This window comes from Bombyx mandarina, chromosome 23 (assembly GCF_030267445.1).
Source record: "Bombyx mandarina strain Sakado chromosome 23, ASM3026744v2".
NCBI lineage: Eukaryota > Metazoa > Arthropoda > Insecta > Lepidoptera > Bombycidae > Bombyx > Bombyx mandarina.
The window spans coordinates 12,228,910-12,244,362 of NC_143229.1; the positions used below are offsets into that span (position 1 = coordinate 12,228,910).

Genomic DNA, 15,453 nt, shown 5'->3' on the forward strand with positions numbered 1-15,453 from the left:
AAGTCTAAAAGTGGCACCTGTGACAGAGAAGTTGAGAAGTGCGCGTTTGGGATAGTATGGACATGTGATGAGACAAAATGACAGTGACGTTGTTAAGAGAGTTTTAACTATGAAAGTGGAAGGCTTTAGAAAAAGAGCTAGAGGTTAGAGGAAGAGGTAGAACTAAGAAAAATGGATGAATTGCATGAAATACGATTTGTGTAAGAGGGGAGTGAGCGAAGAAATAATATGTGATAGAGAAGTATGGAAGGAGAAAAAACATGTTGCGCCGGCCCAAGGTGACTGGGAGAAGGGCAGGAGAATGAATCGCGGAGGGTAAACCCTGGATAGAGGTCGAATCCCAAATTCCTTAGTCCCCTTATACGACACCCACAGGACGAAATGGCGTGGTGCCGTTTTAGACAAATACAACACTGCCAGCCTAGTACAAATGAGATAAAGCGAAACCGCTGCCTACCGTGAATCTCAGTACGAATTATTGCACCCGCATATTCGCGAATCCTGTATCAGTAGTCAGAGCATTTTCATGCTATTCGTCAAGAGTAGGGCTTTCAGCATCAACAACAACAACGTCAATAGTTAGCTTAAAAGACCTTAAACTAATGAAAAAAAAGACTAATAAATACCAATTGTTACTTGGTCTTGTATAGTGTGGATAAACTTTATCTACTTAAATGCGGATAAACATTATTATGTTTTGAGAAAGAAATACTCCGTAATTTGAAATGTTTTTCAAAATTTAAAAATAATAATTTATCAGCTAGTACTCATTTATTCTATAGCAGGTTAGCGTGAAGTTTGATTTTTTGGTTGAAAGAACTTTTATCAATATTAGTTTGGTCGTAAGACTTCAGAGTAAGGTTTTTATACGCCTCAATTCACAAGATCCAATCTAATAACTATTGTTTCTCCAAACAATCGTCATGACAGTTTCCGCTGTAATTACACATCACACATACTCCGGACAGGTATAAAAGCACGTTGTTATTGTGTTTCGCTCCCCGCTGGGATATCAAGATTTATGAGAGCAATGTAACTGGCGACGTAAAATATGACTCGATTGTTAATGGACGGCATGAACGTTCGCACGTTCACGAGGAAGTGTTGAGTTGTGTGTTTAAAAATTTAATCGGCCATTAAAATGGCCAATGTACTTTTGAATGGTTCGTTTTTAAAGAATCTTTTCGAAAGCAATAACCAATTTTAGCGCATGTAATTTTTTAGCAAACCTTTTCTTTGTTTTAATACTTTTTTCTCATTAAACTTTTTCATCTTCTTTATTTTTCCTAGGCTCTTTTTATCTTACATTACATTTTAAAAGATTTTCTTGTGTCATGGATAGATTAATAAACGTTATCTATTGAAACTTTCATTTATCATCCATTGGTAGGTGTTTTAGTGATGTGTCACTATCAAAACTGTCGGTAAATAAAAAAATTCACAATCAGTACGTGGATCAGAAGTACTATGATTTATATCACATTGACATATTCCTTTGGTTTATATCACATATTTTCTGTTGACAAAATTCCATGAATCTAATGTACACAAATAAATGCGTTTCGGTTTGCATATTACTTTGTTCATGTTACATGAGGTTGTGCGTGCCTCTTTTATCCGATCTATTTGAAACTTTGTACAGTTGTTGTTGGTACTTCAGGGAAGATTTTTGTCAGTACCATCTCGGTACGACAAGTGGAGCTAGCCGCTAAGCCGGTAGATAAGTGTTTTTTATACACTTCACACATACACATATATAGTATCAACGGCGTGTTACCAGGTTACAATACTATGAAATAAAGAAAAGTTTTCTTTTCGAATTCAATAGAAACGGACTATTTGTTTATTTTCAAAATAAAACACAGCTCTGGACCGTGGTACCCAACTAATTATTGGTCGATCGAATTTCTAAATATACTCTAATAGCATTTCAAATTACATACAGTTCATCCCTGAAATTTGAAAATCTTATTATTTTCAGTGGTCAAAACTACTGTTTTTCCACAGGTACAATAAACCCTTTAGCACCAGGTGCAAGAAGAAACTTCCACCCGGCCCAAGCCAGGTGGGGCCCAGTGCAAGACAGACCTCATGCTTTCAGCCTAAGGCCAAACTCGTACATCTGGATTGCATCATCGGAGCTCTTCAATAACGGAAAAACTTTTCCCAGAGAATTCACCCTTTTTATATCATTGAGGCTTAGACCAGAGGTATGTGGAATTTCTTGTTTCATATTTTACTTTAAGCTTAATTTTTTTTTATTAATTCATTCATTTATGCATTGTTTTCAAAATGAAAATGAAAATCAAGGACACATAAGACATTATCATCATTGAAATCATTGAAAATTCCGAGATATTGATTATTTTTTTGTAATTCGGTTTTCTTTGGTTTCCTATATTTTTCCGGTAATAACCTAAAAAAACCGTTTCGAAATCCAATCCAATACCAAATTGGTTAATTACATCAAAAGCTTGTCCATAGCTACTAGAATTAATATAAATAACACAGAAATAAAGGAAATTGAATGACAAACTGAGGAAAACATTACCGTAGTTTTTTTTTTACCTTTGCTAATTTATGTAACGGTTATAAATGATGACAAATATTGAAATCATAGTGCGGGTATTCTTATTGTGAGGAAGTGAAGCAGTAGATATTTGACTGCCAAATCACCAGATCCTTGAATTGAATGGAATAGATGAAGGTTTTTTCCCTCGTGATGGATCTTAAGTATTTACTGTAAAGCATAGGATATCCTAGTGTGAATGCCACCACAAATCTTCAGGCAGGTAGGCAGTGGATTGGCTATGCCGTTGGCATTGCCGATGATAACGAGTGACGGTAACCACTCGCACACAGACGGGTCGTATGCTCCGTCTGCTGATAAGCTTATAAAACTTATAAAACAATCAGATCAGAAAAGAGAAATTTGATCAAGAATAATATTTGAGAATGAATACCCAGTTAAATTTTGTCTAGAATATTTGAAATAGCTTGATTATTTATTTCGATTTAAATTCCAGCACAAAAACTGTCAAACTTTAGGGCTGAAATCGTACAACTTGAATACAACAAAACAGTATTTAAATTAAGATGAGTAATGGATTGCTCGGAGATAGATTGGAACGCAAAAACTTTGATTATTATTATAAATTTCATAGTAAGCTTTTTTTGTTATATTTTTGTAGGATCTGTGTGTTTTTTCTTCTTTAATTACATTTTCCGCTCGTAATAAATGATGTTTCGTAATTTTACATGAAGGTCGCAGACCAGGTAATTAAAAAAAGTAACGCTAATTTAGGTTTAATTATTTGCCAGTGGGTTTCCTTTTCATTTATAGCAGTGAAAAATAAAGTATATAAAAATGTTGAATCCATTTCAGATAGTAATATTAATTATATAGATAGTTATTTGGCATATGAATATTTCACGAAATATGTGTAGGTTACATGTATAACAGTCTTTTTGTGTCAATGCAGCATAAGCATAGTAAATGTGAATGATAATAAACAAAATGCCACAAACAGATGTAACAAAAGAACATTTTAAATATATTTCTTATTTTGATTCAGTTTATAATAAGTAAATGACACAGACTTTATGGTTTAATCGCGCGTCGATTATTTTCATTCTGAAAATTCCGACATTTCGAATAATTAACGTATTTCTGGACTCGGACGATACAGGTGTTAAGAATCGGTTGACATTTGAGTGTTGCACCAACTACCAGATCCGTAATTTTATGTACAATATAACTATTTTTATTACCGCTAGAGTTTTCTCTATTTTCTCCGATATTTTATATGGTTACTTTGCATCCAAGAAGCCTTTATTTTATTGTATTGTATTGTATATATGTATATTATAATATATTGACGTCTAGCTTATCTTATTGTTTTACGTCACAATAAGAATACCTTAGATTAGGCAGTATATTGTATTAGTATTACTGTTTTCTCCTAATAGAGTGGTGGATACGGGCAAGGGACGCTGTTTTCGCTCCGATCAAGACGCCGCACTGGTTCGTTTCTTTCACTGGAACTAGCCGGCCGGGGTGCAGCTAGACTGGTCCATGCTGGAGCTGGAACCTCAAGGTCTATTTACTTAGCAGTACCACTTTACGACTTCCGTTGGCATCACATAGCAATCAGGTAAAGGATATTTCGTCTAGAAACATGATGTAGTTGCATAAAAAAAAAAAACAGCTGTGCTTAGTACATTTTTTGAGCGCGCACGCGTAGGTACTACCGCTGCTTATTTCTGTTGTGTTGGTATAACCCCTGTATTATGAGAGCTAGAACTTAGGACTGAAGGTGAGTATGAGTTTGGCATCAAATGAGTGGTGAGTACATGCGTCGACAAATAGAAGTTATAATTGAGCATCTTCCTATCTATTTTTCCCGTAGAGCTGTGAAGCGTTCCAATATGTAGGACAGCCGCTAATACAATACTATTGGAACTTGAATATCATATCTTAAAGTGGGTGAGGACATTCCCATTGTATGGATTCTTTAAGCCCAGTTAGGCCATTTGGTGAAATGGCTGTTTATTGCAATAAAAAACGCAAGCAATATGCTGAAGCGTCAGTTTTAGATCCGGTCATATGTCAACAAATTAAGATAAGAAGTGGATAACCTCGACACGGTCCAGAAAACGGACGCGGGGTCGCCCTGCCTGCTTCAACCCTTATGAAAGCTCTGCATATTTAATCATCAAAGCGAGGGAATTTTTTTTTCTGCACAATACTAAAGCTTCCTCTAATGTTTTAGCTGCATCGGATTTTTAATTATCTCACCTTTTTAATAACTTGTAAGGCATTAAGAAAACGAACCGTTGTATAAGAATAACAACGTTAATTAGGAAAGTGAAAGATACGATGGATAATATATAAAATTTTCTAATTCGAACTTTTCCTTAATTCGTTTTCAATTAATTATTAATTACAGTCTCAATCTTTTGAAAGAATCGTGAAAAGCATGACGTAATTAGATATTTAAAATTTCAGTTCAAATTTTCATTTCCCGTAATTAGATATTTAATTAAAGACGTAAGAATTATTTGTTATGGAAAAGTAATGGAGAAAACATAAATAAAACACACGAGAGTCTAAGCTGAATATATTTTATCTTAGAATAAAATTAAATATCAAGAAATGATGATTGCGAGAGATCGCGGTATGGCCTGTTTGATGTTCCAATTTTTGCCTCGTAAGCAATAATATTATAGGATAACAACCGAGTATTATATCTCAAACCTTACCCTATACGTTAAATATCCATACCTGAGAATTGTTTTAGGTGATTCTATTAAGCGAACATCTTTTTTATGTATACTTCAGTAAGACTCAGACACCAATTTATAATTCAGAAGTATAAATTGGTGTTAATAATTACAAAACTGATTCCTATTGGTTTGAGGCGAATACAAGAAAAAAAATTCAATAACGATTGAAGATACAAAATAAAAACACTTTTTGGCGGTAGGCAGAAGCTTGGCTCTGCCCCTGGCATTGCTGACGTCTATGAGCGACTATAACCACTCACCATCAGGTGGGCCGTATGCTCGTCTGCCTACACGGGGAAAAAAACTTTCATAAAAAATTTATCTAAAAGCAAATAATGAAAAGCTCCGAAATATATTTAACATTATTTATTTTCGTCATTTGAGTGAACTCCGTTATTCTTTTAGTGTGCACGATGACAACACAGTACGTGCTTTCGTGGACTGCCGTTGGTTGAGGACCGATGTCCTTGAGAAGGACGCTCTTGACACGCCAAGGGACGCCGACCTTATTATCGGTTATCTGTTCTCGGTAAGTTGTTTACATAACACTTTCCCTGGCAAGTTTTCTTATTTTAGTAACCGGTTTTATAAGGGGCGAAGTGGTTTGGACGTGATCGCGTTTTGTAAGTGTGCACCGAATATCGATTTGTGTTCCTTTAGCATCCGAGTTAGTATTAGCTGAATAGTGTCGTCATTTTGTGTTCGATAAATCAAAAGCGTTATAGTTGATGTAAGATTCAATCAGATTTGACGGCGATAATGATCGATAGCATGATTCGAAATACGAAAAATCAGAGTATTTTTTTTCACCAACGTATATAAACATTTGACTAGCATTTAGCTTTGAAATACATTTCGTGTGTATTTAAAAATGAGCCGAAGTGGCTCGCTTAAGGACTCACCAAATATTTACATAGGACGAGCGTTTAATTTGCTTTTACATATTATGTTCTTTCTGCTTTCATTTACTGTATATTTGTATACTTTAGGCATTTCATTCTTGTTTACGTTCGTGAAATGTTTTTAATTGTTTTTCACTATTGCTTTAATGGAATGTGGCAGAGTTACTGGGGCCCACAAAGAATTAATATTTAAGTTTCCATGTTCTTTTAAAACTTCTTGTCCCTAATGCTTGAGACACCTGTATACTCATTTCGAGTGATACGACTGATTACAGGTACTAATGTCTGTTTATCAATAATTTAAGAGTTCATATTAAATTTGTACCTCATGAATTAATTTATTGTATAATAATTATTACAGTAGGTACCACTATCCCGCTCTTTTAAGCCGCGAAGGACTGAGTTTGGCGGATAGAACCGTAGGTATTCCAGAAACAGTACCTTAAGATTTTGATCCCATGTCCACGCTCATGTAGAGGGTCTGGTCAGCGGTTTTATAAAAAAAAATTTGCATGACACCTGAAGTCAAAATGACGTGACGTCATCATATCCACGTCATATGCTCTAATTTGTGATCGATATACTCTGTCTCTTACTAAGCCGCTAGCTACTAAGCTACCACTAGTCGTTGAGTCCATTCATACATTACGTCGCCTCAGTATCAAGCACTTAAGCCCGCGCCAAACCCGATACTAACATAATATTATATTTTAATGGCAGGGCGATTTAGAACAGTTAGTGCTGGTGCCAAAAGCCGGACAAGCCCAGAAGCAATGCTCGAGCCAAGTTTCAGGGGTATTGACACCTTACGTCACAGACGGCGACTAGCATGTTCGTTTTCTGGATACACCGACAACATAAATAGGAATGTCTATCGATTATATTCCCATGTACTGGAATTGTATTCGTTAAGTTATTATTAAGCTTCGATAAATTAAGTAATTATTTTGTTTTCATTATCAAAAATGTAACACGTTTCAATAGTTTGATTCAGAAGCTTACAATTTCATTTGATATTTGTAGTTCAATATTAGAATCATTACAAAACCGTATTTTAAAAATGAAACAATACAAACACTATGAGCTAATGTTTAACATTATTGTACTACTGTATATTATAATTTTTTACTTTTTATTTCAACGTGCCATTCAAAATATATTTCGAGCACATGTCAATTTTGTACATTAATTAATTAATTAATAGACGCCTCATTAATTAAAATTCATTGTATAATTCCGAAAAAATCATTTCGTTCGTCCTTAAATGCTTAATGTTTTAATTAAGTGTTATTGTATATAGACTCTGAGATAATTGGAGAAAGAAGACGAAAGTACTCTAGAAATAGGTACATAGATTGTAAGTGAAATTATTTAAAATTTATTGCTAATATATTATGTAAAAATAGATACATTTATGGAATAGCGGTGAAAGACTTGAGTCAATGCGTTTATTTGATTGTATTTAATTTTCAGAGTTACTATAATATAATATTATTATATACAGGCATTATTGAGATTAGACCTAATGCCTCAAGATGGTCATTTAAAACCGTCTACTCATCCGTATAGTGTAATGAAATAATGTATGTATGTACTAAAAAGAAGTCGGTCGGCGTCAATATCAATTAAAAAATGCTTTGTATAATATGCTTCGTATTCATTCGAGATTATTTATATTAGATAATATTATGAAATTTATTTATGAACAAACTTAAAAGTTATTAGACATCATTTTACAGTCACATAAACTGTGTTGTCGAAATTTAATAAAAGCCCCCTTTTTATTAGACAAATATTCTGATGGCCCATGAATATTATTTTTGAATTAATATAAAACAGGCCTAAATTAGTGTAAATACATCTTTGATGGAGGATCGTGGACGACAGAATTATATGTATTGTAGTTATAAAATATTTTTAATCCTACTTAGTGAATTATTTTGAAACAATATGTTAGTTTCTTTGAAGGGACGTTATTTGTTTCAATAATTTTATTACTAAGAAAAATTGTTAAATATCTTAATTTTTCAAGGATTTTTATTTGTTATTGTTTATTTTTATACGAACCAAGATCAAACCTTGAAGCGTATATTTTTAATGTAGATCAATTTGGATCCTAAGCCCCTTCCACTTAGGAAACGAATTTGCGATTCCAATAATAACAACCCTCCGAGCTGTCCATGGACTTTGTGCATCACTATCAGTTTTTTACTGCTGGTAAGACATCTTGTGAGTCCATACGGGTCGGTACCACTACCCTGCTTATTTCTGGCGTAAAGCAACAATGCATTTCGGCTCGAAGGGTGGGGCAGCCGTTGGACTGTAACTAAAACTGAGACATTAGAACTCATATCTCAGGTGGGTGACGGTACTTACGTTGTAGATTTCTACGGGCTCCGGTAACCACTTAACACCAGAAAGGCGGTGAGCTCGTCTTCTCATCTAAGGAATAAAAAAGTTAATTGTTATACTAGATTCATTTATTTTCCCGTCAGTATAATAATAGACACACTCTCTGACAATCTTAGACTATAAATTCACATAAATATAATTAGGTGAATCTTAGCAGCTTTCATAGTTTCTGTATTCTTGTGTTGTTGAATAACCTTTGTTTGTATTTATCTTTGAATAATAAAATAAAGAGGTAAACACATTCTTTTGCGTTTTATTTAAATTTAATAAAAATAAGGTCAGTAACCAACACTCTACTGGAATTCTCTAGATCAATTCTTCACACTGTTTTTATACTACTTTTTGGGCCACATCTATAGATGTTGCTACTGCGATTGTGACGTCAATAATAAAGGATTAATACACATAATGAAAACACCGTTAGACGGTACAAGTATTTAAATGTATACAGCTGGGCAACTGGGGTACAATAATGCAATAAAGACCTGTTATAACTTAAATTTACTTTATTCAATAATTTAATATAAAGTTGTCGTCATAGAATCATTTTTTGAACCAATTACCAAAAAGACAAAAGATTATGTGATGCATGAGCATGACCCAAATCACCCTTTGAAATTTTCTATATGCCTAGTTGTTGGATAATGACAAATAATTGGTGGTCGGGCTTATTGTTAGTCCGTACGGTCTGACATGTGGGATGGTGCTATCCGTCCACTATCCCCAGTCCCCAGTACTTAGATAACTCTCGAACGCACAACCAAGGAAATAAAAATACAAATATCGGCGAATAGGTATCAACCTTTAAACTCCATTTCATTATTTATTTATTTTTGTATATAATATAACTGAATTTGAGTTGATTTTAGATCGCGAAACCCAAACAAAAACAATGTATTAATAAAAATCGTGGAAATCTCAACCCTAACATGAAAACGAGCTCGACAAGTGGAACTCATTTAAACTCATAAAAGCTCAAAATTACGATCTGAAACTCATCTAAACACGTGATTTATCTGACACCGATCTCGGTTCCTGAGATCGCAATCTCTCCGAGAATTCCAATTACTATGGAGGCTTTCGTGATGAGAATTCTAAGTTAAACCTACTTGTGTAATCCAATTGCGCTGAGTCAGCTGGAAACGACATCAGAACCCGATGGTATTTTGGTGGACAAAGATGCTATGATTGCATATATTAATGGCTTATTTCTGCGCATGGGAAGGAATCTTGCGTGCTTAAAAACAGTTTTAATTATTTTCATTACAATTGAAGTTTGTGTCGTAAGTTTAGTAAGTATATGGATTCTTGTTTATGGCCCATTGTGTATTAAATGTGTTATAAGCATACCGGATCTTCTCAGTGGGTCGCGTTTTCGATCCGGCGCTAAATTCTGCGAAGCACTGCTCTGGCTAGGCTTGAGCCCCGTGAGCTCCCCTAAATGTTAGGGCGAAGCTGAACTAGCCTTTCAAGGCTACCATAGGAAAAAAGAAAAACAAAAAAAATTTGGCATAACTAGACCAAAATTGTACCGGTCGAATTGTTTTAAGTCTTAGAGAAAATATTTCTTGAGCTGAAACAGTTAGGATGAAAATTAATATTGGTAACTAATCATGTAAATAGTGTAGAATAAGTATATACATATGTGCATATAAATCGTTACAAAAAATACAAGTAGTATTTTGCACAGAGTTTGACCACTTTGACGTCTATTACGCGCTTAATTTTATATTATCATTATCTGCATTAAGACGTCCAGTATTGGCATATCTCGAGGTTCGTCACAGTGTTATGGGCGGAAAAAACAGAGACAATAACACATAAGTACTTCTTCTTCTTCCTTTTGCCCTTATCCCACATTTCGTGTGGTCGGCGCATCATTTATCTTGTCATGCTGCATTGGGATTCAGCATGAGTTTTACGACCGACCAAATTCTTGACGCCAATCCTCCTTGGTTTAAATCTCCAATGCAACGTCTCAGAGGGAGGGAGTTTCTGCTTCTTCTTTTGGTATTCCTTTTACTTCAACAGTTTTTGGTTCTATGATTTGTATTTTATTATTATAGAGTGTTGGACTAAGATTTAGATTCTCGAATACTAAAAGATCAAATTCAGTAAAAGATCAAATTCAGATAAATATCCAATTTTATGAATTTTTCTGTGTTTTAATGATAATATCAAAGTTATATATGTATAAGTTATTGTTTATTTGATGAGTTTTCTCTCTATGAAAATGTATTGAACGAAAATATGACAGGAACACATAAACTCGGATAAAAAATGAAGGTTTAAAAAATATACTGAACTCCTGATGCAATGCTCTTGCTCAATGCAATAAAAATTCGAGATTTGAATTTAGCGAATGTGGTTAAAGTCACGAATTAACTAGGTGAACTATAATGGATGAATTTTCACTTAAAGTAACAGATAGTTCGAATACTAACGCGGTTAGAATGCTTAGTACTTCCAGCTACCTTCTATACGTGTATTTCACTTACGCGTTTTACTAACATTTATTATTAGATTTCTCGAGAGTTCCAAAGCCTCCTAAATCTGGGCGTATTTATGATCGAAACGTGCCGAAAGTCGAACATCGATACTGCAATACTCGAATTTAACGCTGTTCTGTTTTAACAGTTTTACAAGTAGTAAACTGTGCGATTGGATTTAAAACTGTTCATATTTCTCGTATCCGTGTTGTCCATAAATATGTAATCCCTTCTTGTACAATAGGGTTTGCTTCTGTTTCCACTGCAAATAATTTTCTATACAAGCTTATAAGTTAGGGTTGACAATTTATTCAATGCAACTGATATATCATCTACGATATTAATGACGTGGTCATGACGTGTGGTTTGCATTGAATGTGGTGTGATGAATTTGATCTTTGAAAATACAACGGCACGCGCAATCCAGTACGATTTGAAAACAAAACGAATCGTCACAACCTTATTATTGACTATAGACATTCTAGAATCTTTCAATATTATCCCGTCAAAGGACTTACAACAGCCTTGAGACTTGAAGATTATGTTAGTTAATCTTTTGGATCATCACTATATGTATTGGCAATGTGATTTGTGATAGAAAAATGTTGAGCCTTAAGGGAGAAAGAACTTGAAGTGGAAGTTTTTTTTTTGTTTATCCTTTAGGCAAACGAATATGCGACCCATCTGATGATCATACGGACTGTTGATCTACTGAGTAATATCACTTGCTCGATTGAAGATCTCCGCCTTTGCCGATACCTCCAAAAACTTTGAGGCGTTTGCACAGGCTATTGCCTCCTTCTGCGAGATATCAATCTGGCCCTGGATAAGAAGGCTCATTTAAACTCATCTTTCGTCTTGTAGCTTCTTTAAATCAATAAATAATATAGCGCTAACCGACAAGTGCAAGTGAACACACCAAATTTACGTACACTAGATTCTGGTTTTTTAATTCATCGAGTGACCCGTAATATTGATTTTGTGTATGCTAGTACTCTGATGTTATGAACCCGCATGGACCGGTGACATCGAACTCCCTGTATCTGATCTGCAGGGAAGCGTTTGTCAATTCCAGTTTGAAAGGCTATTAATATATGATTTGGCATTCGCAGTTATATCATAATTTGATATAAAATTTTGGCAGAATTCATGTTGTGTACAACAATTGGAAGAATGAAAATACTCCATAAAGCTCTTTTCATTAAGAACGCGTTTTTAGACTTAATAAGATTACTATAGTATGATATTAGTTGGAAAATTGGAAAAAATAATAACATCAATAATGCTTGGAGTACTAAATTGTTAACTAGAGTTTTCGACAAAAAATTAAACGCAAAAAGCTTTCAGAAACTGCCTAATAAATAATCTTAAGAAAAATATTGAGATACTGATGGATTTTCTGACCCGAGTAATGTAGGAAATATTGCCTGAGTACTTTCTGTGCGATGTTCCTAAATAAGTTTATTGAGTGGATTCAAATGAAAATTATTGCCTATGAACAAAATAGTTTAAGTCACATCATCAGCCTGCGGCAGTCCACTGCTGGACATAGGCCTCCCCCAAAGCTCGCCACTATCCAGTGACGAATAGTTTAAGTATTAATGCATACTTTTAATAATTATAAGAATTATAGGCGTTTAAACAATCTCATCATCATTTTCCTGCCCTTCTCTCAGTCACCTGTGGTCGGCGCAACATGTTTTCTCCTTCCATACTTCTCTATCATATACCATTTCTTCGATCACTCTCCTCTTATACAAATCGTCTTTCACGCAATCCACCCATTTTTTCTTAGTTCTACTTCTTCCTCTAAAGCCTTCTACATTCATAGTAATATAAGTGTAAAATTATAACGAATCAAAACAAAAAATAACAAAACTACAGTTTGTTATAAATCTCAACGATTCAAAGGTATACGAAATTACGGTATCAGCTGTTTACAAAAAAAAAACTACGTGTGGTACTCGGGGACTGCCGCGGTAAAGCTATGGCATAGCATTTTTTATCAACTTATGCAATTATAATTAGACATTAATAATTTAATATTAAAACAATAATAAAATAAGACCACGCTATATTTATAAACATTAACAAAAGCAAAACATTAACTGGCCCGTCACATTCATAAGCTAGACCGCACGTGAGAGAGATGGGCACTTTTCATGATGCGCATGCAGTGCGACGTCACGCCGCGCGCTTATTCACAAACACTACACAAGCGCAACGTGTGAATGTGTTGAACGCGAGCTACATGGTAGGCGGAGTGGGGGCGTTAGGTTTTATTTTCGTTACAGAATTTCTTGATTCGGTCGTCGCGCTCAAAGCCCGCGATAAAAGCTATACAATAGCTTAAAAAATGGCATCATTCTTGTGGGCAAGTTTCTATTTACGAAAAATAAACAAGATATCACCATCATGACGCCACTGAATAAAATATAAGCCCGCTAATTGGATGACTGAGTAGATTAAAGTTAATTTCCTCGGGAGCAGCACTGATTACGTAGCAAAATTGTTTTCAACAAACAATGAGTATAACTTAAATAGTTACTAAGTTTTAATGAATGAACTTAATGGTTTTTGTTCATCTTCAGCGTTGTTTCTCATTAAAAAAACACCTCGCTTGTTTCTCGTTTCTAGTTAGTTTCTTTTCTCTTTTAATGCAAATCATTTTTTTTTTTTAATATATTTATGTTTCCGTCAACAGTGCACTTTATATCGCCAGGGAGACCCGAGCTCAAAGATGAGATGAAAGGCTTTCTGAACTGGGGCTTAAAATCTTTCCACATCGAATTTAATTAAAAAAGTTTCAATGTTTTGAGCGTGAAAATACAAAAGACAGACTGTGATATGTTCGTTAATATAAAATTAATTGCTGTATAGCTTTCAACGCGTCATATTATGGAAAAAATACGATAGCTTTTGCAGCATCAGATTTTAATGAAACAATAATTACTCGTATATTCTGATCCAAATATTGCGATGTATAAAATTTGGGAACAAATCCCACTCGCGCATTTGGCCACAATTTAAGATTTCCTATACTATAAGAACTAAGCTGATTTCATACTTACATACACATATACCTACGTTTAAAATTAAAAACAAATAGATATTGAACACATAAAAAAGAGCAAATATACCACCAATACGGTGATCGATGAGATCCTCGGCCTATGAGTCAGGGACATTACTGATATCTCACAGAATTTTTATTTATTTATTTGTTGCTTAGATGGGTTAACGAGCTCACGGCCCACCTGGTTTTTACCGGAGCCCATAGACTTCACTCACCCACCCACGTTGAAATAAGGGTTCTAAGGTATAAGTACAGTACAACGGTTGCCTTTTTCACGGCAGAAATAGGCAGGGTGGCGGTACCTACCCGTGTGGACCCGTCCTACCACCAGTAATTATACAAATTTTAATTTTGCGGGTTTGATTTTTATTACACCGATGTCATTCTTTCACCGCCGAAGTCAATCGTGATCAATTATGAAGTACGTATTTCATTAGAAAAATTTGTAAATGCGTGCGGGATTCGAACACCGTTGCATCTCTAGATACGAATGCACCGGACGTCTTATCCTTTAGGCCACGGCGTATTCTAGTTGGTTATGGTGGAGACACGAATACATATAAGATTAAAAACAAAAGATCAATGATTTCGAAAAATACACGCTACATTGCAGTACGTTAGATTACCAGTGGGTGCGATTTGGCTGAGTGTGTCCCTGGCGTGGCTGATGTCCAAGAACGATGGTGATTACTTATCATCGGGTAGGTCATATGCATATTTGTTTATAACGGCAAAAGAAAACATAAAACTGTTATACAATACCGAAAACAAAGGTTAGTGGAAATGTTTGGTGGATATTATCGCAAAAGGTTTTTTGTTTAAGTTCATTATACAAAATACAATGCACTTTACCCGCATTTTCGTTTCCATATGTCCTGTAATTTCAATGAATGCAATCTCCATTGTTTTACGTCACCCGAAGCCCCGTTCTGTACCTGTCACTGGTTTAATTATATCGAATGGTAATTACATTTAACAATGAGCGATTATGAAAATGTTTTTGTTGAAACAAATGAAATTTCATCTTTTCGGCCGTACGTTATACGATTCCATTAATTATTCTCGATTTTAACGAACGGATATTATGCTGGTTTGAACTTAAATAAAATCAATTTGTTTATCGAAATCCGATTTTATTTTTATTCCGTAGACGAAAACCTGATAGGGTATTTTTTTGTGAATTTACTTTTTGTGAATTTAATTCCTTCGCGTCTCGTCCTACGCATTTCTACCTCAAAATATTTGTACTTCTATTAGAGGAGAAGAATAAACGCATTGCAATATTATA

At 34.6% G+C, this 15,453-nt stretch overlaps 1 protein-coding gene across 1 annotated transcript in view; it reads left to right on the plus strand.

The window, feature by feature from the left end:
• LOC114248298 (uncharacterized) overlaps positions 1–8,843 on the plus strand; it is a 74,339-nt gene extending 65,496 nt beyond the window's left edge. Inside the window, exons 6-9 of the mRNA XM_028181503.2 lie at positions 2,008–2,210; positions 3,970–4,154; positions 5,692–5,815; positions 6,909–8,843. Coding sequence (XP_028037304.2) covers positions 2,008–2,210; positions 3,970–4,154; positions 5,692–5,815; positions 6,909–7,016 — 620 coding nt within the window. The 3' untranslated portion in view covers positions 7,017–8,843. The remainder of the gene's footprint in view (positions 1–2,007; positions 2,211–3,969; positions 4,155–5,691; positions 5,816–6,908) is intronic.
• The last annotated feature ends 6,610 nt before the right edge of the window (positions 8,844–15,453 follow it).